The 26,778-nt window shown below is 35.0% G+C and overlaps 1 protein-coding gene across 1 annotated transcript; it reads right to left on the bottom strand.

Annotated features, from left to right (window-relative positions):
- Nucleotides 1-20,723: 20,723 nt before the first annotated feature.
- PDHA2 (pyruvate dehydrogenase E1 subunit alpha 2) lies at nt 20,724-22,091 on the bottom strand. The gene has a single exon (XM_004756031.2). It carries the CDS (start codon nt 22,002-22,004, stop codon nt 20,829-20,831), a length of 1,176 nt encoding a protein of 391 aa, XP_004756088.1. The 5' UTR covers nt 22,005-22,091; the 3' UTR covers nt 20,724-20,828.
- Nucleotides 22,092-26,778: the final 4,687 nt, after the last annotated feature.

The raw sequence follows: 26,778 nt of genomic DNA, 5'->3' as shown, positions 1-26,778 counted from the left end.
TGCATGAATTACTGATGAATGGTATACATAGATAAGCCTTGAAAATATTAACCTAATTGAAAGAATCCAATCACAAGAGAGCATATATTATACTGGTTACATTTTTACAAAACGTCCAGAATAGTCAAATCTATAAGTAGAGAATAGATAATTTGTTTTCTGGAAGCAAATGGAGATTTGGAGGGAGAATTGGAGGGAGCAGGCATTAAGAAAACTTCCTAAAATTAAATTGTACCGATGGTTGTTATGTCTATGAATGCACTAAAAATCAATGAACTAGCCACTTTAAATTGCTTAATTTGGTTTTAGGTGAGTTATATCTCAATAATGTTGTTTAAAAAAAAAACCCAAAAAAGAAAAAAAATGAGGAGTAATTTTAAAATGCTGCATTTGTTTTTAAAATTGAATTGTTTATCTTCAATAAATGGTGCTGGGAAAATTGGACATCTATGTGTAGAATAATGAAACTCAAACATTCTCTTACACCATACAGAAAGATAACCTCGAAATGGATAGAAGACCTAAATGTGAGAAAGGAAATCTATCAAAATCCTAGAGGAGAACATAGGCAGTAACCTCTTCAACATCGGCCACAGCAACTTCTTTCAAGATATGTCTCCAAAAGCAAAAGAAACAAAAAGTGAAAATGAACTTTGGGGACTTTATCAAGATCAAAAACTTGTGCACAGCAAAGGAAACAGTCAACAAAACAAAGAGGCAACCCACAGAATGGGAGAAGATATTCACAAATGACAGTACAGACAAAGGGCTAATATCCAAGATCCATAAAGAACTCCTCAAACTCAACACACACAAAACAAATAATCACGTCAAAAAATGGTTAGAAGACATGAACAGACACTTTTCCAAAGAAGACATACAAATGGCTTAACAGACACATGAAAAAATGTTCATCATCATTAGTCATCAGAGAGATTCAAATCAAAACATTGAGATACCACCTTACACAGGTTAGAATGGCCAAAATTAACAAGACAGTAAACAACATGTGTTAGAGAGAATGTGCAGAAAGGGGAACCCTCTTACACTGTTGGTGGGAATGCAAGTTGGTGCAGTCACTTCGGAAAACAGTATGGAGATTCCTCAAAAAAATAAAAATAGAGCTACTCTATGACCCTGCAATTGCACTACTAAGTATTTACCCCAAAGATAAAGATGTAGTGAAAAGAAGGGCCATCTGTACCCCAATGTTTATAGCAGCAATGGCCACAGTTGCCAAACTGTGGTAAGAGCCAAGATGCCTTTCAACAGATGAATGGATAAAGAAGATGCATACATACTATGGACTATTATGCCTCCATCAGAAAGGAGGAATACCCAACTTTTGTATCAAAATGGACAGGACTGGAAGAGATTGTGCTGAGTGAAATAAGTCAAGCAGAGAGAGTCAATTATCATATGGTTTTACTTACTTGTGGCAGATAAGGAATAACATGGAGGACATTGGGAGATGGAGAGAAGTGAGCTGGGGGAAATCACGGTGGGGAGACAAACCATGAAAGACTGTGGACTCTGAGAAACAAACTGAAGGTTTTGGAGGGGAGGGGCATGGGGGGTTGGGTGAGCCTGGTGGTGGGTATTAAGGAGGGCACATACTGCATGGAGAACTGGGTGTGGTGCATAAATAGTGAATGCTGGAACGCTAAAGAGAAATAAAATAAAATACAATTAAAATAAAATAAATAAATTGAATTAAAGAATAATGAATAATGTGGCACAACACAAGCTATTTTTTAGCATGAAAACTCATATGGTCACCGTTAGTCCAGTTCATTACATTTTGTTACTTAAATTATTTGCAATTGAGTATATATAGAAATTCTGAAAATATGCCACTAAGAAGGACAAAATGCGAATAGCAACTTGGCTTAAGAAGAAAGTCCATTTGGTATTTGGTGTATGGCATTTTACAAAAGAATTTCATGTAAGGAAACTCTGATTGCTTTTGCGTATTCCATGTTGATAAAATGCTGAGTAGTAAGGTATTCATACCCATGCCTCTTTGCTTTCAGAAATAAATAGACCCAAACTCCCATTTCCATCATCCTTGTGATGGGAGGTAGCCTCTGACAATTTGATTGAGTTCAGGACCATAGAGGACAAAGAGAAGAAAACTTGAAAAATGAAAGCGTTTTATCTCCTAAGAATCATTATCTAAGTTCAGTATTATATCTATAACACATTATGAAAAGCCACCAGTGATCCATTAAGAATGGACAAGCACTGGCCTTAATAATATGCATAGATGATTTCTAGCTCAATTTAGTTTCCAGGTTGTATTACAATACTACGTATCTAGCTTTATGATAAATTCCTTCAGCTTTTGTAATGTTTCTAGAAGAGTTTTCAGTGAACAGCAAGGTCAAGTTGAAAGTAGCCTTACAATGAGAAATATAAGCAGGACAAACAGAAGGATGTGTAGTTATAATCTGAATTTGAAATCAGCTGATTTATATCCCCCTGCTTGTTATTTACTCCCTCTACTCACTCTTGAATCAGCTTTAGAACTAGGTTCTGTAAATTATTCCTTGTGCAAAAGATTCAAATAAGTTCACTCAATTTCCATTACGTTAAATGACCCTAACTCCTTTTTTCCAACCTCTTACTGTCAATATACACCTGTATTCATTCATCATGTTACCTAATACGTTATGAAAATAACTGAGTTACAGACTTTTACAGAAATCAATTCTATATTCACATCATTTGTGGTGATAACAAAACAAGATAAGACATACTTCTAATTCACAGTGCAACAATACGCCAAAGAGAAATCTGTTAATGGTCACCCAAAGTGCCTCCCCACCTATAAATGATGATGAAAATAATAATAGCTAACACTTATTGGGCATTTACTGTATGTCATGCATTATCATAAACTCTTTATAAATATGAGTTAATCTTATAATAGCCTTAGAAATCAGGATGACATATAAATCAGGAACTGAGGTATATAGAGTTTTATTAAATTGTCTAGGTTATGCAGTATTTAACAAAGCCAGGATCCCAAGGAGTGGTTAGTTCTGAGAGCCTGAGTTCTTAACCACTGTATCTGGTCCCATATAATAAGAGCAGATGGTGTTGATTTCAATAGACTAATGTTCATCTATTTTTAAAAATATATCAGTTGCAAATAGCTAAAGGTCATTCTATGCCATTTGCATTTTCATGGAGTAGCTGCAGAGTGACATATATTTAAATTTATATGCAATTGAATCAAATCAAATTTGGGTTATTTACTAACTTAGCAGAAACAAGGGATTGTTTCTGAACAAGTATGTTATAGTTGTTAAAGGATCTAATAGAGAATAAAGAAATTTAACTTTTATCTATGCTCCCTAGACTTCAGTTTTCTCATTTATAATGAGAGAGCTGGAAGATTTGACTTCAAATACTCCTTAGAATACAATAGCTATAAAATTGTTTCTGTGATCTACTTCAATATCTTACCTTCATATCTTCTGCCTATTCTTCCAAGAGGCTGTTTTTTTTTCCTTACACGTTTATAATAACACTTAATATACTAAAAAAGTAGAATTTATTCTATGCAGTATGTTAAATCTATTTATTTCTTATTTCATTATTTCTCTTATCTATTTTGTGCTCTTTTGCCATTTAGAAATTTAAATAATTTTATGTAGTCACTACATCATTTATTTTCTTTAACTTGCCTAATTTTCCTGTGTTATATTCCAACAGATGTTTTAAAATAAAATATGAAAATAGGATATCCAGTCTTTTCTTCCACTTTGTGAATTGAATTTTTAAAAACATCTTGATCTTTTATCCATTCAGAATTTGTTATATGAAATATAAATTAATTATAAATCCATATTTTCTCAAACAGCTAGCCAATTATCCCAATCCCAGTGTCACTTATTCAAGTTTCTAACTCTTTCCCAACTGATTATCTGTTAAGGAAACACAACCTTGATTGTAAATTGAATTCCCAAATGAATTTAGGTCATTTTATAAACTCTTTCTTCTGTCCCATGGAACAGTCCATCTATGCTTGCAACAACATCAGATTGACCAATAAATATATGAAACTATTCTGAACCTTACTAATGGTAAAAAGAAATTAAGGTGACAATGAGCTTTCCTAAGCTTATCAGACATAGACTTACTTTTTTTTTAAGATTTTATTTATTTATTTGACAGACAGAGATTATAAGTAGGCAGAGAAGCAGGAAGAGAGAGAGGAGGAAGCAGGCTCCCTGCTAAGCAGAGAGCCCGATGTGGGGCTCGATCCCAGGACCCTGGGATCATGACCTGAGCTGAAAGCAGAGGCTTTAACCCACTGAGCCACCCAGGCACCCCTAGATTTACACTTTTAATAATACTAATATTGGTCAGAGTGACAAACTGGCCACACCAAAAACTTTGGTGAAATAATAATTGTACAACTAGGAGGCACCCATAGTTTAAATGTGCACATTATTTAACCTCTCACAGTGATTCTCAATGTGTGGTTCGAGGTCCCCAATTTTCTTTCAGGGGATTTGTGAGGCCAAGATGCTTTTCATCATTATACTAAGACATCATTTTCCTGTATAAATATTTCACTGTGTAAATATTTGCATTGGTTATTTAAAAGCAAATATGGGCAAAACTGTTGTCAGAATAAAGGCAGTGGCAACAAACTACATTAGCAGTTTTTATTTCTCTCCATCATGCATACATAATAGTTTCACCCATAATATCCTGATAAAGCACTAAAAATTGATAACTTTATTAAAACTTTACTTGAGCTTATGATTATTACAATATTTTATATAATGAGCTATGAAGTACACATTAAGCACTCTGTTGCCTACTGAAGTACAATGGCTGTCTTGAGGGAAAAGCTCTTGTATTAGTTGAACTGGCATCTTATCCTATGGAACATTATCTTCACTAGAGAAAAATGAATGACAGACAAGCTATGGTTATTCAGACCTGAATATTTGAGAGATACATTTTCTAAAATGAGCAAAGTGATTCTGTCACTTCAGAGAAAGCAACTGACCTGGCACTACTCATTGCCAATGATAAAATCTGAGCTTTCAAGCAAAAATTAGAATTTTGAAAAATTATATGCACCACTGAATTTGACAGCTTCCCAAAACTTAAAGAGTTTTTTATGGTGATACTAACAAACATGATTTCTTTTTCATATTATATAGCAAAATGTGTCAACACTTGAAAATTTTTAATAACTTAGGGAAACAATATTTTCAAAATGATCCATGCATGGTTAAAAATTCCATTCAAAGTGCAAAACAGAAAATAGATTTTAAAGTAACAGTATGAAAAATTAACTTTGTTTCAGATTACACATTGCAACTAATCTTCAAGAAACTTGCATTTGTCAAGTTTTCATGTAGCATCAAAAAAGAATATCCAGAATTTTCTGTAAAAGCTATTAAAATAGTCCTCTCTTTTCTAACTTCCCATGCATGCAAAGCAAAATTTTCTTTATCCACTTCACCAAGGTTACATCAAATGCTGAAGCAGATGTCAGAGTTCAGCTGCTTTCTATTAAGTCACACATTAAAGAGATATAAAAATACTTAAATGATGCCACTCTTCTCACTATTTTTTGTTTCAGAAAATATTTATTTTTTATAAAAAATATGTTAACATGCATCTGTTAGATATTAATTCAAATAAACTAATAAATATTCTGAAAATTTGGGGGTATTTTTAAAAAATTTCTCAGTTCTAATTCTTAGAGCAGCAACTATTGATTGACATGACCTATATTTTAAAAAACTTATTTCTTCCCTCACTAACTTCTAAAAATGTAAAGGGATCCTTATACCAGAAATGTTTGAAAACTGCTGACTTTGAAGATCTACTAATAAAAAATCACTTTGAGTAAGTACACAAAATTATGAATGAACTAGTAACCTCAAGATATTTCACATTCTTTCCTTTTCTCAGTGGAAGTTTTTAACTGAGGCTATTCTAATCCAATTCCATAGTTCCGTACTGAGAGAAGATATCTTCTCTTTTAGTTGGTAAACTACAATCAGAAGATACCTTAAGAGGGGATGTGAATATATTACACATGCAGGAACATTGTGCCAAAGGGTAGACTAGTGGCAGAAGTCAGCATTTGTCTTCCAATATCTATTATCATCTTCTCAGTAACAGACCCCATGAATTTAAGCTGGGCAAATGAGCTGCCAAAGGTATATTTTTCTTTAGCTACATGTGACCAGTGGAATGTAATCAAGATGGTTAACACAACTACTGTGAAGACTAGAATGTGGATGTGATATCTAGAACTGGAAGAGATATTTTGCAAAACAAGGGGAAGTCACGCATTACAGATGGTAGAACACAGAAGGAGCTTGGTCCCTATGAATAATAGAGCCATCGTATTAGTCATAGTCTGCCAATAACTTTGTGAGAGTGAAAAAATTTCTGTCTTGAAAAAGCTACCACAATTTGAGATTTTCTGTTACTCATAAATGAACCTAATTTTAACTGAGAATTGACTCAGTAGAACTGCTAGGCATATAGGACTCTATTTTATCTACATACTTACTCTTTTTCTAGTGTCAATGATTTTCCTTTAGCATTACCAATGGAGTTATTCAAGATAGTAGATCATTATTGAAGTTGGCATATCAAGTTTCCTTACCAAATATCCTTAGTAATCCTATTTCTATAGCACATGTCCACACAAAGCTACTGACATTTTTTTTTTTTTATTCGCTGGAAGATTACAAGGCTAGCTCACACTCTAATTTGTACACACACACACACACACACACACACACAACCTTGTTTTACTTGTTTCAGTAAGCCAAAATACTTTTTGTTTATAAATTTATAATTACTCCATCAGTAACTAAATTAAGATTACTAGCATAGGAAATGAGCTAGGTAAATCTTCCCATCATTGAACTATAAAGTGTTGGAATTAGAAGATGTCTTGGTGAGCATCCAATTCAATTCATTCTTCTTTATAGATAAAGGTGTTTAGCACCACAAGGAAAATTTACTTTAAATTGATTATTTATAAAGCAGGGATATATAAAAGCACGTATTATTAATTTTGCAGCACATTTGTTATACCCACTTCATCAGCTTGGGATACTATAAATGAATAGCATTTCCTTTCTTTCTTCATGTAATTACTGAAAACCCTATTGCTTTTATTAGCAGGAAGGCCCTCAGCCTTTCTTCCAAATTGCCGTAGAACTCCGTGATCGTACTTGCTTCAGAATGGTAGTGAGAAGATGGAGAACTTGATAAACTCCCCCAACCAGGTTACGTTCTCTCTTCTCTCTTTAACACACACTTTCTTCCTTTGCCACATAGCATTTATTTTATGTCATAAAGATGTTTCAGTAATATGAGTTTATCTAAAAACATTGTAAACTTAGTGGAAAACCACATTTTAAAATGCAAAATTCGTATTATACATAGTAAAACGTAAGACTTTTAATTTGTTGAAATAAATAAGAATTTATTTTTAGTGCAAACGTACTTTGATTTCTCTTTTAAGAATAAGATAAAAATAATTTAGATATTGTTTTAAAGCTGATTTCAGGAATCTTTAGAGCCTTCTGGGATCTATTTTATCTAACCTCCCTAAATGATGTCTTTCTAAGAGATTGCTTTACAAAAAAAAAACTCACTTATGCACACAATCTTTTCAGTAGATGGCAATTATACTTTAATTTAATTCATTGTATCTCTGCCCACTGCATTGATCTTTTGTCTATTTCTGTGCAAGTTAACTTATTTTGATATTTTATGTCATGAATCACTATAGAAATTTAATTAAATTGATATATTAACTGTGCTGTAATTGCCACTGAAGTATTGCAAATGTCAGGGCCTCTCTTCTCATCCCTGATCAGGATTGCACATAAGATACTGCTACTCAGATTCTTTTCTTTATCAAGAGATGGTACACAGAAATAAATAACACAGGTATCAATTTTGGCCCAGGATCTGGAGCTAGAATTTTATTTTTTGGATAGATATGATAAATGGTTTTTACAGAATATTTGATTAATTACCTGTAATTATATTTATATTTATATAAACTTATATAAATATAAATTTTTCTAATAGTTCCTTGTTCAATACTCCTCTGTGTTCATGATCTGAACATGAATAAATTGGCTGTCATATTAATGCCATTTGCTTTTTTGGACTATGATTTACTCAGCTTCTTTTAAAAACATAAATAAGTTTCATCTCTGTTTTCACTGAGAATGAAATTCTCATTTCACTTAAAATGTATCCTGTTAATTTACTTTAAAAAATTCCATGCTACATGTTATCAATATAAAATTCTTATAAAAATAAAATACTCAATTTAGCAAATCCATCATCTGAACACACAGGAATGATAGTTACACACTTTGTGGTATTTATCAGTGCAGTAGCACAGACTACTAAGGAGCTAACTGGGTCAGAATATTTAAAATAATTAAACTTGCATTTAAGAAAAGAGAGCACTCCCTACAATATTGATACTTAGACTGAAAGAGTAACATGTGTCTTGCAGAGTAAATGAAAGATTAAATATTTTGAATGTTTAATTTTTTCTTTATTCAAAATTCATACTATTGCATCCAATCAAATAAAGAAGTGAAATCAGGTTGGATGGTAAGCCATAATTAGCTTGAATCAACTACTGATACAAAGTATTAGAATTATTTATCATTATATCCAAAATTAACATAATTCCCTTCTAAAAAAGATGGGATATGAGCAAGTGATTTTGGCATTAATAAGCATTAATTTCTATAAAGCTTTAATTAACTTGTTTCTGTAATCTCCTCTTGGTTGGTTCTCTGACATTCCTTGTTTTGGATGACTTTGATAGGTTTGGGGAGTACTAATCAGACATTTTGTATAGCATCCCTCAATAGATATTTAATGCCTTTCTCATAATTAGTCTGGACTTACATGTTTTGGGGAAAAGACCATGAGGTTGAAGAGCCATTTCCATCACAGCATATCAGGGGCATATACTCTCAACAAGATTGTTTATTGTTGATGTTGACCTTGTTCACTTGAATTAGGTGGTATTTGTCATGTTTCTCCATTATTGAGTTACTACACTTCCTTATTTCCACCCTCCACTATTTTGAAAGAAGTTACTGTGCATAACCTGTATTGAAGAATTTGGGAGTTTTGCTCTACCTACTTGAAAGTAGACACCTACGGAAGATTACTTATACTTTTTCTGCTTGGAAGATGTGTCTATTCTTTATTGTTTGCTTATTTCTTTGCTTATTCAAACATTTATTCATATCAGTATGGAGGGAAGTCTAATTTAAATCAATAACATTTACTACCAATGATAATTACTGAATTGGAAGAATAGTTTAAAATCCTTATGTCAAAAAAGACAATATGAGTTTCCATACATGATTTTCTAGCATGTGGTTTGCTGAGTTGCCTCTGGTACTACTACATACTAATGATGGTTAAAATAAAATAGCCTTAGGCATTCTTTTCTGTGATTCTCTCTTTCATCTTTAAACAATATGTATCTTTATCAATAAAGGAAGAAAAAGAAATCTATTCTCAGTTCCTCTATGGAACTCTTTAGGGAAAGTAAGGTGGAGAAAGATGGTTTTACCTAAGAGTAATTTTTCATTTTCTAATCTACAAATCCATTTTTCTCCCTCCTCTTGTAACTATATATTTGCTTTATTTACTCTCATGTGTTCTGTGCTGAGGATAATAAATACACTTGTTTTGCTTGGTTCTTATATAATATTTCTTATAATTAACTTTAGTTTATTCATAGTTAAAGGAAAGCAGAAATTGGATATAGTCAAACCTACCACTTTTTTTTTTTTTAATCCTGTGACTACCGTTATGTTACCTATACTGGTTTGAATACTACATCTCTTCCAAGAGGCCTTAGAAATTTTCAGTTCAAGACTTTGGAGGGTCATGAAAATCATAACTGATCAGTCATAAGATAGAAATCAAGAGAATTTTCTTGGTAAGACACAGCTGTTCTAATACTCCCTAATCATAATAGAGCCTTATCAACCCAGATTTCTATATCATTTGTGTGTATAAATGATTAACATATATAAAAAGTGGAAAGATGATGCAACATTATTATTTGCTTGCTTCTTGTATATATTTGCCACCTTCCAGAAAAATGGAAACCATAAAAGTGATTGCATGTGTTTACTACCAGAGACCTCTTTTTTCTTTAGGTAACAATTCAAGTTATATTTTCTAGACATTAAAATAAAATTTATTCTAAAAATGAATTAAACAAGTTCTAAATCTTGACCAAAAAAATGCACCTTACTTAAGAATTTATGTTCACTATTATTTAACTATATTTACAAGACCATGCTATGACATATGGGTGTAAATTTTGACTTACATTTCCAAGAACCTCGTCCAAAATTGTTACAAAGATGAACAAATGCAGTAAATTTTGCATGCACTTCACTGTTCAAAAACTAATCATCAACTGCTGGGTGAACGAATCTACACCACATATAACCCAAATTGAAAGAGCAGAGAAAAATTTAAATGTAATAAAACTCCAGAAAAATCCCATTTGAGAGAAATGCTTGTGAATAAATTTTCACTGCATGCTATGGACATTTTGTTTTCTAAATATTTTACTTCCTAAAGTACTATTGTTAGATGAATATCCTGATAAGAAGTATTTTTCCTCAATTCTACTATATCCATGCAGTAAAATTATATTTGGTTGTCTTTGGAACTCTGTGTGATTCAAACATGTATCTCTTTCACTTGTAGTGCTGCGGCCTTGTGTACAATCCTCTTCTGAAAAATACCTTCTTGGAAATTGAGGAAAAGGAAATGCCAAAACAATTAATGATACAAAATAGATTTGGTATTTGAAGAATTAAGTTGAATTATACAGAATGTCAGATGGAGAAGGGAAAATAAATCCAATTAAATATCCATATAATCACTGAGAAGTTATTTGTAGTAGTTATAAAACCATAGTTTCTAATTTTTATTACCCAGCTCTGGTAACCTAATAATGACGTATTTCTATTTACAGTAGTATGCTTTAAAAGATGACATGTAATGAGTCAGGCAACAGTAACAGCTGTTTACATATCCTCAAGTCATTCTATGTTTAAATAGAGATTTCCAAATGTGCATAGTGTTTTGCAGTCATGCACATAGGTAAATTTACAAAAGAAGAAGCAGTCTTCATCAAGATCTGATTAACAGAAATATAATATCTATCTCTCAATCTAAGGGCTGACAGTTGTTTAAAAAATCAATAAATGCTGATAGTTGTTTAAATCTTATGACTTTTATATATTGTATCCCTAATTGTAGCTGCAAAGAGAAAACAACTTACTCAGCAAACAAAGACTCTAATTCTGTGGGAAAGAATAGAGCCAGCAGATTGACATCTGTGCATTATGCAAATAGAAGAATAGAAAACAAGTAGGTCCTAATAAGCAACTCTTATTCAGATGGAAAAGGGGAGTGGGAGAAAGACTCTTCTCAGATAATTATTAAAGTTGGGAGGGCACTTCTTCCCAGGGTGCATCTCAGGGAGGACTGGTTTGTTTTGGCTTGCTTCCTCAAGTGGAAATTTAAGTGTGAATTAAAAAATGGCATGCTGAGTTTGAGAAACAGCTTCTTCTCTCTTTGCCAAAGAGCAGCATTGGGCAGAGGGCAACATGTCATTGATTTTGAAGCTCCAATGCGCTTTTTATACCCTTATGGTGAATAGTAAGTAGTTTAGTGCTGTTTACAATAGAAACTTTATGAATAATGTTAATAAATAGAGTGTTTGTACTGCTGCTCCTTTAATTTGACAGAATGTTGCCACCTGCTTCTTAATATGTTTGACTAGCACTAAAAAATTCCTTATTAAGAAATAAGGAGAACAAATTTATTCTCAAAGGAAACATTGATGTGCATGTAAAGCTTATTGTGCATATGACAATTTTTTCTAAATTAGCTCATATATGTAAGGTTCATCGCATTTCACAGAGATTTGGAAGGTTACATACTAATAGCATCTTTCTGACAAGTGCTACACTTTGCACTAAAATTTGACAAGAGAGAATGTGATAAGGTTTTTAGAAACTAGGACAGCTCAAAGTGGATAAATGGTCTAGATAATGAAGGTAGGCAAGCCACACTCCTAGCAACTCATGGCCTACACTACATAGGCAGTAAACTCAATTTATAGACCAGGTGACATTTAAATTGTCCACTGATGACCTGTGTAATTCAATAAGACCAATGCTTGGTGAGTTTCTGGAATCACTGAATAAAAAATCATGATGAAGCTTTTAGAATGATAGATTCAAAATCTAAATGACATTTGTGAAAGGGAAGAGACAGGAGTGTTTCTCTGTAAGGATATGTAAGAAAAGTCAGCACGTAATATAAAATAGGAGATGAAGGAGAAGGAGAAGGGAAGGGAAAGAGAAAACATAACTGCCGTTTGGAGCACCTCATGTGTGCCAAGCACTAAGGACTTCCTATGTGCTATTTCGAATCCTCACAGTGCTACCAGAAGGTCAATCTTACGACTTTTTATACCCTTATGGTGACATTTGATATTTCCCTTCTTACAGACTAGTGACAAATGATTTGGAAAGCATTTAACTCTTCCAAGACCACACAGACAGAAAAACAAAAACAAGCAAAAACACAACTTCAGTTGCATCAGACCTCAGGAATGTTTGAAAATCTAGTTGATTCGGCTCTAATAAGAATTCAGCTCTTGGGGTGCCTGGGTGGATCAGTGGGTTGAAGCCTCTGCCTTCGGCTCGGGTTGTGATCCCAGGGTCCTGGGATTGAGCCTCGCATTGGGCTCTCTGTTCTACGGACAGCCTGCTTCCTCCTTTCTCTCTGCCTGTCTCCCTGCATACTTGTGATTTGTGATCTCTGTCTGTCCAATAAATAAATGAAATCTTTAAAAAAAAAAAAATCAGCTCTTTTTCCTCGGTTAACACAATTTAGTGTGTAAATAAGAAATCCCTCCCTGTCAAAATACAGAATCTGTGTATCTACAATTTTTAGACCTGCCGGTTTTATTTTTGTAGGGATCTTGGTTCTAATCTTAACAATTCAGAAAGATACAGGAAACACATAAAGAGTTAACAAGATTATTAAAAAAAAAAATGAGAGAACCGAGGAGGGCTTTTTGACTTTAAATTTCAATCACAATAAATATGTCTCCTCCACAAGAATTAAGTTCATAATGCGCTTTCATACTGCTAGTAGGCTCTAAGTGCTTTGGTTGCAGAATATGTGATATTCCATATGACTTCTACAGACTTTTGTCTAAGGGAAGCTGTAGGATCTTATAAGATATCAGTGATGGAAAAAGCTCTCCCATTCTAGGAACCTTGGCGTATCCCACGAAAGAGATGAGCTGCTCACTCTTTAACAGGCAGCCCACATGGACCGTGGTGGAGAAATTCTCTGGGCCCTGTTGGCAAGTGACTCTCAGCCTCTAATGGAAGCAAATTATATACTTTCTAAAGTGACAATATCACTCTGGTAATGTGCAGATAAACTGTTCCAGTGAAATCTAATAGCTCACACTCGCCAGAAACATTATTAAAATAATTGCTTCCTCTTACTTTTTTTTTTGTTATTTTTTTGGCAAAGTGTTACTTCATGTGGCCGTAGGTTTTGTAGAAGAAGGTAACAGAAACTATAGCAGGACACAGAAACTACAAAGGCAATACTCTCCTTCTACTAATTCTAATGTATGACCGCTGAAATAACACTGCAGCCTGGAAAGCTGCCTTCTACTAGAACATTTGTGGATAATTGAACTCTTGCTCATTGTTCAAAAGGTCATGAGGTTTGAGTGGGCTCTTTTTCTTTTGGTAAATTATTCAGCCTGAGTATTTATTGGCCTGTCAAAAGGAAAGTATTGTATGAACTGTCTCTGTTGCTCTCCAGCATTTCCTAATTTGATTGTGTTCTTTTCTGTGCATAAACTTGGCAGAAAATTTCCATCTCTCTTTCTCAAATTCCAGTACGGAGACCTCTCTTCTTTGTTATTTGCTGTATAAATCAGCCTCATGGACCAAATAGACATGAATGAAGTCAATGAGAAAAAATTGTAATACTAATTGAATGGAGAGTTTGGGCTGGATTTTTGTTTCAGGCCTCATCAGATCATTGTTATTATTAATATTTTGGAACATTCCTTTAAAGGAATCTACAACAAAAAGAGTGGGGCTAATTTTGAAGGAATTGCTAGTCTGAGAATATCCATAGTCATCTATAATACAATGGAAAAGTCTGAATTCCCCAGATCTAAGTCTAACAAAGTAGTATCTGCACCATATCCACATGTTTTAGTGTAATTGGAATACCCAAAGACCCCGATCCTGAACACGATTTGGCAGCAAACGGGAATTTCATTACTACATCATCATCTTCTTTCCAACCTTGCTGGCACTTCAAAACTACTTCTTGTATCAAATGCTGCCCAAGGATTACTAGTTAAGAGAAGGTTACGAGAAAACAAAGGCTGGCTGAATTTGTGAAAATATATCCTCATGTCACTAGCTTTGCAATCTTTACACCTAGCTACTTCGATAAAATTGAAGACACTTTTTGTTGCTTTCAGATGAGATAGTCTCTTCAAAATTTTGTCCTTTTTCTCAGTGAACAGTTCTCTCTTCCTATGGTTCAGAAATTTTATTTATTGATCATCTTAGGTGTACCTGGAACTTAGTTAGATATTACTTCATTTCCTGTTCTTCATTTAAGCTTTACAAAAGTCACATGGATCAGTAGTATTACAGAGGAAGTGGAGGTAAAGAGTTAAGTCACTTTCTCAAGGTACCATTTCTCATCAGCAGCTGGGCCATGACTTGAACCTAGACTTCAATGACACAAAAGTCCTCACTATAATTTATTTCCATGTCATATAAAGGCAGGGCTGCTTTAAGACCCAGTGATACTAAATAAGATGCATTAGGTTCTAAACAGTACATGAGATGCTACAGATTCAATTCATCCAATAGATGTTAATTTCCATGATAATACAGAGTTCATCAATATGCACACTTATTGCTTCTAGTTCCCTTGTCTGTATATGTTACATATTTCTACCCCAATCCCCTGGCCTCTCCTTTAGTCTTCTGTCTCTCTCCATTTCTATATCTACTGATTTGGCCCAGTTCCTGACCTCATTCCAGGTTTGCATCTCAGGTTCTATAATCCTGAGCCCCCAGCAGCTTGGATTTCTCTCTACTACTTGGATAGAGGAGACATGAATAGCTTTGAACTCCCAACGACTTGCTCACACATTACCTTGGCATTTCAAGTGCTGGCTTTGACTCATCAAGGCCTGATACTCACTGATCAACTGAAAAACTTCCATCTGGATTCAAGACAAGCCTCAGGCAGTGAAATTACAACTATACCCTTCAGTGTGTTGCTTGACCTGTGGTTGTTTTACTATGACTTCTTCAAAATCCAACATTGCAGTTACTTTAGTTCATCTCAAAACCAGCCACAGATGGTAGGAAAATACATGCTGAACAGTTTTAATTTTGTTTCTAGCCTTATTTCTATTGGAGACACATCTCTCCCCCTCTTGCTACTTCTAAATTGTGGACCTCTGCAGTGATATATCCAAGGGAAAGGAATAGACCCCCTACTCAATGGGATGAGAAGAATATCACAGAATCTGTGACTTTGTGAAAATCTTTTTTTTTTTTTTTGAGAGAGAGAGAAAAAGCGCTGAAAGCAGTGAGGGAGAGGCAGAGAGAGAGGGAGAGAATGGGTCTCTTTTTTCTTTTCTTTTCTTTTTTAAGGAGAGAAAGAATCTTTAGCAGGCTTCATGCTAAGTGTGGGGCCAATGTAGGGCTTGATCTCACAACCCTGAGAACATGACCTGAGCCAAAACCGAGTCCAACACTCAACAGACTGAGACACCCAGGTGCCCTATGTGACTATCTTTAATCTGCCTTAATTTCTATTCTCTGTATGTTTCCCTCTCTATTTTTATTTTTGTGTTTCTATACTAAGCCTAAAAATCTGAATTCATATTAAAGTAATTGATAAAATCCCTTGGTTTTAGTTTAATTCCATTCATTCACTTATTAATGTGTTTGGTTGGGTTTTTTGTTTGTTTGTTTGTTTTGTTGTTTTTTACCTATTGCTTGGTTAAGTATTATTAGAAGCAATGATTTAAAAGCAGTACAAAAATGTGCTTTTCAAAATATGGACTTTGTTGCCTGGTTTTGAATCCAGTCTCCATCATATATAAATTGTGAAATTGAGCAATTTATTTTAATTTGAGTTTTAATTTCCTCTTCTCTAAGTGAAGATTAAAATACTTATATTGTGTGGATATTGCAAACATTAAGTGAGATAATATACGTAAAACGCTAAGCATATTGTCTTGCACTCCAAAGCAGCCTAGCAAAAAAAAAAAAAAAGTAACTCTGATCAATAGCTATGTGATCCTGAACTAGCAATCTAGTATTTCTGAGACTACTCTTCTATATATAAGGTTATATTATGTATCATTAAAAAAACTTGATTTTTTTGTTATACTTATGGCTATTGTTTATGACAGTGAAAAGATACAAATCTAAATCACCAAAGGTAAAAGACACATGGAGAAAATTCTAAGAGAAACTAGGCATAAGCTTTCAGTTATCTCGTCTCAGTGGAATAACATGGGAACATATTATTAAGATAAACTTATCTGGACAAACTAGTACAGCATGGCCCAAGGTCTTAAGCATACAAAAACATTCTTATCAGGCAGAATATTCCAGGGGTTCAGAAGTTATCTCTCAGGAGTATGCACATCTTTCTCTGGGATGTGCAGGTTTTGAGACACTTAGGCCTACTGAAATAACCCTTTCTTTACCACATAGTATTAGGAGATGCTAGTAATAAGGGAAACTAGGTATAAGGCATATGGGAAATCGGTACATTGTTCTCGATTTTTCTGTAACTCTAAAATTGTTCTAAAAATTAAAGTCTGTTAAATCAATATCTAATTAGAATAGATTATAGGGGCACCTGGGTGGCTCAGTGGGTTAAAGCCTCTGCCTTCAGCACAGGTCATGATCCCAGGGTCCTGGGATTGAGCCCCATATCGGGCTCTCTGCTCAGCAGGGAGCCTGCTTCCTCCTCTCTCTCTGCCTGCTTCTCTGTGATCTCCGTCTGTCAAATAAATAAATAAAATCTCAAAAAAAAAGAATAGATTATAGAAGTTGATAAATATTCAAGCTTAAAATGTTATATGTCTTCAAATTATTTTCTCTAATTGAGATTATAGCATAAGAATTCTGTTGCCTTCGCCTAATGCGTTTAAAATTTCTGTTGTACTTGTCTTTATAAGGAAAGGACGGAACTTTTTCTCATCAACATGAGCTTTTATTATTCATAACAGAAAAGTGGAAAAAATCCAAATGTCCTTCAAATGATGAATGGATCGATAAAATGGAATGTTGTTCAGTCATAAAAAAGAGTATCAATGTATGCTATCGCAACAATTGGAAAACCTTAGGCTCAGTGAAAGCAGACACAAAAGAGCATGTATTTTATGACTTATATAAAACGTGAAGAATACCCAAGTCCAGACACCAAAAGTGGATTACTACTTTCTAATGGATGAAGAGATAGGGAATGAGGAGTAACTGATAATGGGTATGGGTTTTTTCTTGGGACAATGAAAATATTCTGGAATTAGGTAGTGATAATGGTTACATAATTTTGTGAACATTCTAAAATCACTGGATTGTATACCTTTAAAAGATGGATGGTATGTAACTTATATTTCAATTTTTAAAAGCTACCTCTTTCCCACACATAAATTATCAGGCTGAGTTTCACTAATATCTTCTCTGTTTTTTTTGTGCACTAGATTGGCAGGAATATCAAATGCTTAAGTAAATGCAGTTCTTATGTACTAAAGTATTCTCTTCATATATTTTCTTTTCTTTTCTTTTAAGATTTTTTATGTATTTATTTGACAGATCGAGAGAAAGCACAACCAGGGAGAAGGGCAGTGGGAGAGGCAGAAGCAGGCTGTCCTCTGACCAGGAAGCCTGACTCAGGGTTTGATTCCAGAACCCTGGTATTATGACCTGAGCTGAAGCCAGATGCTTAACCAACTAAGCCACCCAGACACCCCTTCATATGTTTTTCTTAACCTACTTCCTTTCTCATTTTACTCCACAGATATTCACACAATCCTTTACCTTTATAGAGTATAATAAAGATGAAGATATTATGAATTCTTTCTTCTCCCAGGTATTCTAGTATTGTTGCCACAGTAAAATTTTTCTTATGATCATCATGGCTTATTAGGCCTTCTAATGGGTGAAAAAAATAGACTAAGTTTTGTCATATTGTAGATAGGAAATGAAATCTAGCTGCTGCATTTCTACACCTCTCTGATTTATAGCTTGATAAGTAATTACTATTATTTATTGTTTGACCTAACTGAAAACAACAGGAATTTTTGTTTTTATTCTTGGGTTTTTTGGGGGTTATTTTGGATTTTTTTTTTACATCATTCCAAGATTGTGCACAATCGGTGATAAGCTTATAGTTACTAAATATACACACAAAAGCTTGGGATTTTTTTATATAGAAAACATTGTAAATTCCCTGCTTTAATGGAATTTGATAATGTATATTGTGACAAATGTACTTTATAATTTTAGTATAGCAAGATTGGATTTTTTTCCTGAAATGAATTATCTGTGTATCTTGGTTTTGTGATGGATGCATCTCTAACCAATTATTTGCAGCTTAATTTTTACTGGTATTAAAATAATCCATAATATAAGCAAACTTTAAAAATTTCTATATAGTATATAGAGAGAATGTTTTGAAGAACTTATCTTCCACTTATAAGTTTATGGAAACAAATATGTTGAAGTAAATAAAGAGTAGAAGAATGATTTGTCTTACAAAATATGTGATTATTTTGACGGTAATATGAAATACTTGTTTTTAATGGAAAGGATCGAATCAAGGTACCTCTGAATTGAAGCAGCATACACAAAATATATTGGCTGGTAATATTCTTGATTTATAACCAACCAACACTCTTCTCGGTTTTCTGAGGTTGTCTTGTTTAAACATGGAGATTAAGCCTGCACACATGTATACATATATTCATACATTCAAGGTCTCTAAGCTTTGATTTTCTTGTAGAGTTCTTAGAAAGTATTTAGCTTTTATTTGTAGAAGTAGGTGTTGTACAGTAAAAAAAAAAAATTAACTTTTTTACAAATTGAGATATAATTGAAATATAGGATGATATTAGTTTCAGGTATACAATAAATGATTGGATATATGTATATAGGAGAGACAAGATGGCAGGGAAGTACGAGGAGGTGTCGTTTCAACCTGTACCCTAAAGTGGATATATGTATATATTATGAAAGGATCATCACAATAAGTCTACTTAACACCTATCATGATGCATAGCTATTTTTTTTCTTTGATGTGTTTTAACTTTGAATAGCTGATTCTTTCGATGTTTTCTACCAACTATTTCTTAGATCACAGGCAGAGTCTGATATCTGATTTCAATAAGACTATCTCAGAGAAACAAGATACAGTGAACATCACATTCAATAGGACTTTTGGTCATTACTCAAATCAAACCAAGTAAAAATGCTTTCACAAAATCATATCTTGCTAATTGACATGGTACTGGATTATAGAGAAAAGCAAACCTGGATGATCCAGATTAGATTCTCCTTTGAAAAAATGATCTGTGAATGTTCAGTTCTGGCCAAGGCAGCTTTTACTTTCAACTTTTTATTAATTTGAGTATATGTGCCACCAAAGCAAGCACTGAACTTTTTAGTCATATCACTTCTTTGTTTATCCCTTTTGATATCACCATACCTCTTCATTTTCCAGTCTGAAATTCACCAAGTTCTTTAAAATATGGAGCACATGATAGTACGATTAAAAAATAAATAGCTTTAACTTGAAGGGTAAAGCAAAATGCGTTTTCCCTTAGATTCTTTTTTTTTTTCTTTTGTATTGGTATGCTAAAAACATTGCACTAAAGTACAACATGAAGAAATCTCCACCCTGCACCTCACCTTGTTGTATATCATGTTTCATTGGGAAATAGTGTTTGCTGGCTTCAGTATCAATATTGAATATGTTTGCATATGTGTGTACAGGCACACTATCATAGTAGGCCATAGTAGGCTAATTCAAGCAAACTATAGTAAATTGCATAGCAGTAGGGAGCCTGATAGCTGGGTGTGGCTTGAAACTCTTTCTGCCTCTTATAGGTTATCTTGCGTAAATAAACCAAAACCTAAGCAAGAGTCAATGCACTCAAATTGAGAAAATGAAACATAAGAATAAAGCAATCACAAACAGGTAGTTAGGTTTTCTTGGCAACAGCTGAGAGTTATAGCCAACAAAATAATTTCCTGGCTTTGCTTCCCTATAAAAATGCCTTCCCTAGCTCCTGTTGCCAGAGCACTTCTAATCATCTTTGGTTTGGCATTGCCTGATTCCAATCCCTGCATGCTCAAACTCTTGAAAATTTTAATGTGCCTCAGTTTACCTTTTAGTAACAGTAAATGATTAACTGTTGAGTTCTTTAAACACAATACTGTACAAGTGAAATATCCCTTGTAATTGAATGTACATTTGTCAATGTTCTCTTTTAATCTCTTTTAATAACCTCTTACTGATCTCTATTTTAATAAAAGTTTACAGGACTTTTATTTAATGGGTTTTATTCCTGCTTAACAAAATTAGTCATGCAGTTTCCCAGAGTGGACCATGAACATTCCTTTGAAGGACTAAAAATAAATTTATAAAGTCTCCCTTTAAGGGAGAGACTTAAACTTGATCCACTGACTTGTACCACGAACTTCAAAAGGTGGATTATCGCAGTAGATGTGATGACCTAATTCCTCCAAAGCTGGTTCAGGATCAGTTGTAGCAAAGTGGACTGCATCATCAATTTCTTTCCTCACTTCCACATCAATTTCCTTGAATTCTTCAATGGTGGCAAGCTTACTGTCTACCATTCTATTTTTGAGGAGCATAATAGGATCACTCTTACTTCTTACATTCTGAATTTCTTGTCGTGTACGATAACTCACTCCAGGGTCACTCATGCTGTGTCCATGATAACGGTATGTCAGCAGCTCCATCACTATGGGCCCCTTTTCAGATCTGCAGTAGTCAGCTGCAAACCTAGTTGCCTCCCGAACACATAGAACATCCATTCCATCCACCCTTAGTCCAGGGATAAAATTTCCTCTCTTGTAGTAATCAGTGCTGGCTGCTGCTCTCTCGGCAGAGGTGCCCATTCCATAAAGGTTATTCTCACAGATGAAAACACAAGGTAATTTCCACAAAGCGGCCATATTGTAAGCTTCGGCTATCTGGCCCTGATTCGCAGCACCATCCCCGTAGAGAGTCAAACAGACCTCATTTTTGCCCTTATATTTACAGGCCAGGGCGACACCAGCTCCTAGGGGTCCCTGGGCGCCAACGATGCCGTTGCCCCCATAGAAGTTCTTTGCATACATATGCATAGACCCTCCCTTTCCGTTAGCACAGCCTCCCTTCCGTCCTGTGAGCTCTGCGAGAATTGATCGGACAGAAAGTCCGCGAGTATAGCACAAGCCATGAGCCCTGTAGGATGTGATGACATGATCCGTGGGATTTATCCCAGCCTCCAGGCCCACGCAGCAAGCTTCCTGACCATCGCACAAGTGACAGAACCCACGAATGAACTTTTGTTTATACAGCTGATCGGCCTTCAATTCCATTCTGCGAATAGTCTGCATCATCCTGTAGTATTTAAGCCCATCCTCCCGGGTGAGCACTGTTGTGTCAGGAGGACCCTCTTCTAATCGATAAAGGTCACATTTCTTAATTTCAAATGTAGCATCTTTTGAAAAGTTACAGGATGCCACGAGCACTCTGCTAGCGGGCTTCTGGGCCACCCCAGACCACACGCGGGAGACCGTGGCGGTGAGTATCTTCTTCATGGAGTGTGGACCAGGGTGGTGGCTGCGCCTCTCAGCTGCCCAGACACCAAGCTGCGCACGTCCCCTCCGGAGCCTCCTTCTAAGCCAGAACGCTCTCCGCGACACAATGACCGCGCCAGTGACAAAGGCCACGTCACTCCAGGCCGAGTCACGGAGCGGCCAACCCTGACGGAATGATTTTTACAGCGCCTTCCAACTGTAATTAAGAATAAGGTCGCTTCGTTTCCTGAAAGACTTGGTTGGACAACATCCCAATCCTAAGTAGTGCCATATTCATTGCTAAAACACAATACCCGGGGTCCCTTCTCTGACCCTGTTAACAATGGAACAGAGGAGCAAAGGCAGTCCCTAAGGCACACAAAGGTTCTGACAGGTTAGGTAAAAGATATTCTTAACAGTATTTGAAGTCTTTTAAATAGGATGCCTGCGTGGTTCAGTTGGTTAAGCGTCTGTAAGGTCCTGGGATCCAGTTGGAATCTGCCTCTGGCTTCCTGCTCTGCGGGGAGTCTGCTTCTCCTTCTTCTCCCCCTCCCCACCCCCACTTATGTTCTCTCTCACTCACTCTGCTCTCCCTCTCAAATAAATCATTTTTAAAAAGTCTTTTAAAAAGTTTTTAGAATATGTATGAATATTTTATCCTATTCCATAATATACCATCTTTATTTTTAATGTAAAAATAAATTTATGCAAATTATTTGTAATTTACATATTTAACTTTTTCTAAAATTTTATTTATTTGAGAGAGAGAGAGAAAGAACAGGCACAAGCGATGAGGAGGGGCAGAGGGAGAGGGACAAGCAGGCTTCCCGCTAAGCACCCAGCCTGGGCTGGGACTTAATACCAGGACCCTGAGATGATAACCTGAACCTAGACAGAAGCTTAACCCACTGAGCCACCCAGGCGACCCCATATTTTTTAAAAACATACACACTTTTTATGGAAAAGCTGGTGCTCCGAAATAATGTGGCACATTTATTCTATGGCTTCTAGCACCTGTTTCACCTGCAGAGGGTAGGAGGAGGAGAAGCAGGTGATGATACATAAACCCCAGCCAGAGAATAACAGTCAAACCAATAAGTTTTGCTGATTATGGTAAGATTGGCGGCAGGGTTGAGATGCAGATGATGGTAACAATAAGTAATTGATATGGCACATTTCCTTGTTTTATAATCCTGAATCCTTCCCATTTTTTACCCCTATCTTCTAATTTACTTTTGTCTTTTCCTTGTAATGTCCTCAACAGGTTTCCATAGAAAACATCAAGATGCAGGTGATTTGCATTTTGCTTTGCATTTTGCTAAATTGAGTGAGTTTTAGTCCAGGAAATTGAGAAGCATTTTCTTATAATACCTCATTATAGTAAATATTGGAACGTGAAACTTCTTATAAAGTGATCCACTAAACAAAATACAGTTTGCCCTGAAAGAGAGCAATAGCATTTGCTTAAGTCACTGGTACCAGTTCAGTCATAGGACAAAAGAAGTCCAAGGCCTATGGTTACATAGGCTATGGTTACAAAGATCACATATCATTTTCCTCTTTCCTGCTTTTGCTGGGAAGGTGATTTTTGTATCCCAATAAGCCCCCCATATCCAGGGATCTGGCAATTTACCTCAATGCATCCTCTGTTTTATATTCACTGCCTGTTTATAAATAAACATACAAATAAAATACAAAATCCCTGTTGGTAAATAAAAGCTTACCCAAATTTCCCTATGACATGTTCAAAGCAGCTGGCTTCTCTATGTCTGGTTGCAAGTGTTATTTTGAACACTTCTTTTGACATTGGGGCAGGAAGTAGAAAATAGCTCGTTAAAAAGTTACAATCTCCCTTAAAACTTGATCCCCGCCTCCCACCTTCCCAACCCAGCCATTATAATGGGCCTCATCTTTCCGTTCAACTTAAAATTCTGCTGTTGGAATTCATGGTCTTGCTGTGTTATTTGCTCACTCTTTGATAGTTAGCCTCTCTCTGCTGTTCTCTTTCATTCCTGCAGGTATGGGACATCTCCAGGGAACATTATCTCCATGAGAATGAGAAAAATGACACTGCAGGATGGAACAGTAGTGTTAATGGGTCACTGAGTGACAGCTGAGTCTTCTCTCAGAGGTATTCGCCCAGCTAGCACTGCCAGGAACACAAGAGCTATACCGTACAGTTTGCCAGTTTAATCTTGTCATATGTAGCCTGGGCTGCAAAGATAGAGCTCCCCTTAGAAGCCCAGTGTGACAAAGCTAAACCTAAGTGATGCCAAAGGAGAACATGCAAAGATGTTAATTGGAAAATACTTCTGCTACAGGTCGCCACAGGAAGATAGCCATTCATTTATTTATTTGCAACAGGCTCTGGTTAGGATAATAAATAATAAAGTGCGGAACTTCCCAGGGCCTCTTGGACATCATATATAGTTAACCAATATTAACCTAGCTTCAACTTAGAGACAGGCAGATGTGATCATATTTACAGAATATGATATCAAAGTATTTCTGCTAAACCGATTAATCCTGATGATGTTTTGTTGTTGTTGTTGTTGTTCCTAAACTCATCCACTTTTTTAAAATAGAAGTGGTATTTGCAGATAGCAGTGTAAAAATGGAAAACTCACCAAGGAGATCCTGAGCTGCTGAGTTTCCCGAACGTCATCTGCTCCCACCTAGATGGGATTCAGGCTACCCATGGACAACAGAACCCAGGGTGGTGTACTTTTCTTCCATAACTTATTTTCCATCCTGTCATTGTTCAATACCATGTTTATTACCAAATAGAACTAATAGTCATCTACACCGCTCACCACTGAAATGCTGTTTGCAATTAAAATCCCCATAAATTCTAAGTTTTAATTAACACCAAATCTTACTTTTAATCTATTTGAAATTAAAGGAAAACAGATGAGCAGTTTTATAAGGCCAATGGTAGACTTTACATTTAATTAATAAAAAAACCTAATAAAAGAGCAGCCAGTGATTATGGTAGCAGTCGTTCATATCAGGGTGATAGAATTTCACATTTCATATCCAATGGTTGATACTCCAGGGGCATTTCTGAATTTATCTTAAAAGTGTCACCCTATTGCATCAATAGTATATAAAATATTTTTTAATAAGTAACAAGAAATGTAAAAAAAAGGACAGTATATCTGAAGGATATTTAAATTTCTCCAGCATAATTGCTCTCTTTTGCCAAATGTTAAGTGAAGAAAACTGTTAAAAAGTGAATATGTTCTAGATAAATAATATCAGATTTCATGATATTATTAGTGGCAATGTATTTTTTTTCATAGCTCTAAGATTTGGCAATTAAGAGTGATGAGTAAGAAGTTGGTTAAAAAAGTGTTATATGTAACTCTGAGAAGAATTTTTCCATTTGGACTATTACTTTATCTCCCTTGAAGAAAAGGGAAAATGTCAGTACCATATATTCTGCAAAATAATGACAATTAAGCAGTTCTTATTTAATGTTATAATAAGCGAAGTTATTTCAGATAGTATAGAGCCCTGGGCAACCAGTATTTTTTTTTTCTTCTCACCCCCATGATAATTCTGAAGTATTGTTAAATAAAAATTCAGGACAAATCATGAAGAGAACATTTGATTTAAAACAGGATGTAAAGTGAGAGAGCTCTTCATTCCATCCAGATAATAATGATCTTAAAAAAGGAAATACATTGTAGGTTAATTTTTAATAGCTGATGAAGCCACCGTCTTTCTCCTGCTGGATGAGCAAAATCATCTGAATCGTCATGCCCTCAGTACATAACCCCCTATCCTAAAAGTTTGGGATCAGAGTCTAGAAGATAATGATAAAAGGGATCACAACACAAAACTATAAAAGAAAACTTTTCAAACTTTTAACAAGCTTCCTATAATTAGAGGTGTAATTGAATATGGCCCGGTGAGATAAGAAATAAAAATTCATGTACAACCTGGTGTTAAGATTTAGAATGGCTTAATGTCTAACCAGTAAAGGATTAGAAAATGTGCCCAAAGTTGTGAACTCACTTCTGCTCAGTACTTGGAGTTGTTTTAAAAATTATAGTCCCCATTCAGAATAAAAATCATTGGTTCAATACATACTTCTAACAAACCAAATTAATTCAAGAAGGCCTAAAAGTTAGGTCTATCTGAATTTCCCCCAAAAAGTATTATTTGCACTTTCTGGAGAAGTGTTTTGTTCAGAAAACGTTTATAAAGCCAGAAGATTTTAATTCTCACATGATTAAAAACTTATGTCCCAAATTTTTTTTAACATTTAAATAGACAAAAATTTTTCCTAATAGCCTTAATTTTAATAGCACTAAAGTATATATTAAGTTTGATAGAAAAAATAAACTCTGTGTTCAAGAATGAAATGAGTGATTCTCTCCTCTATATAGTTTTTTGTAATCTATTATCTCTTACTGTACCGTTTTTCATGTTTTCTTTATAAATGACCTCTGAGAACCCTTCCTCCCAACAACGTTGCATACACTTTTACCTTTTTCTAATATCAGTATGCAAAGAAAATTAGCACATTTATTTCTTATCACGTTGCTCCTTTGAAGACTCTCTGAACTAAGTTTAGAGACAAAGGAATATTGGCAAAATTCCAGGGCACTGCTGCCCCCTAGAAGGAAGTTTAAGCAGCACATTTAACCATCACAGGCGAATCGTGGGAAAAAGAGCATTCTGAGGAAGAAGGCAAATCTCGCACCCCACTTTAACAACCTCTTGTCGGCCACATCACTGGTTTTCTTTGCTGGGTTCCTATCTAATCTTGGGCACAGTGCTGCCTATC

Source organism: Mustela putorius, unplaced genomic scaffold (genome assembly GCF_011764305.1).
Source record: "Mustela putorius furo isolate JIRA1106 unplaced genomic scaffold, ASM1176430v1.1 tig00003871_pilon_pilon_pilon, whole genome shotgun sequence".
NCBI classification, from domain to species: Eukaryota; Metazoa; Chordata; class Mammalia; order Carnivora; family Mustelidae; genus Mustela; species Mustela putorius.
This window is presented reverse-complemented; position numbering and strand designations above follow the sequence as displayed.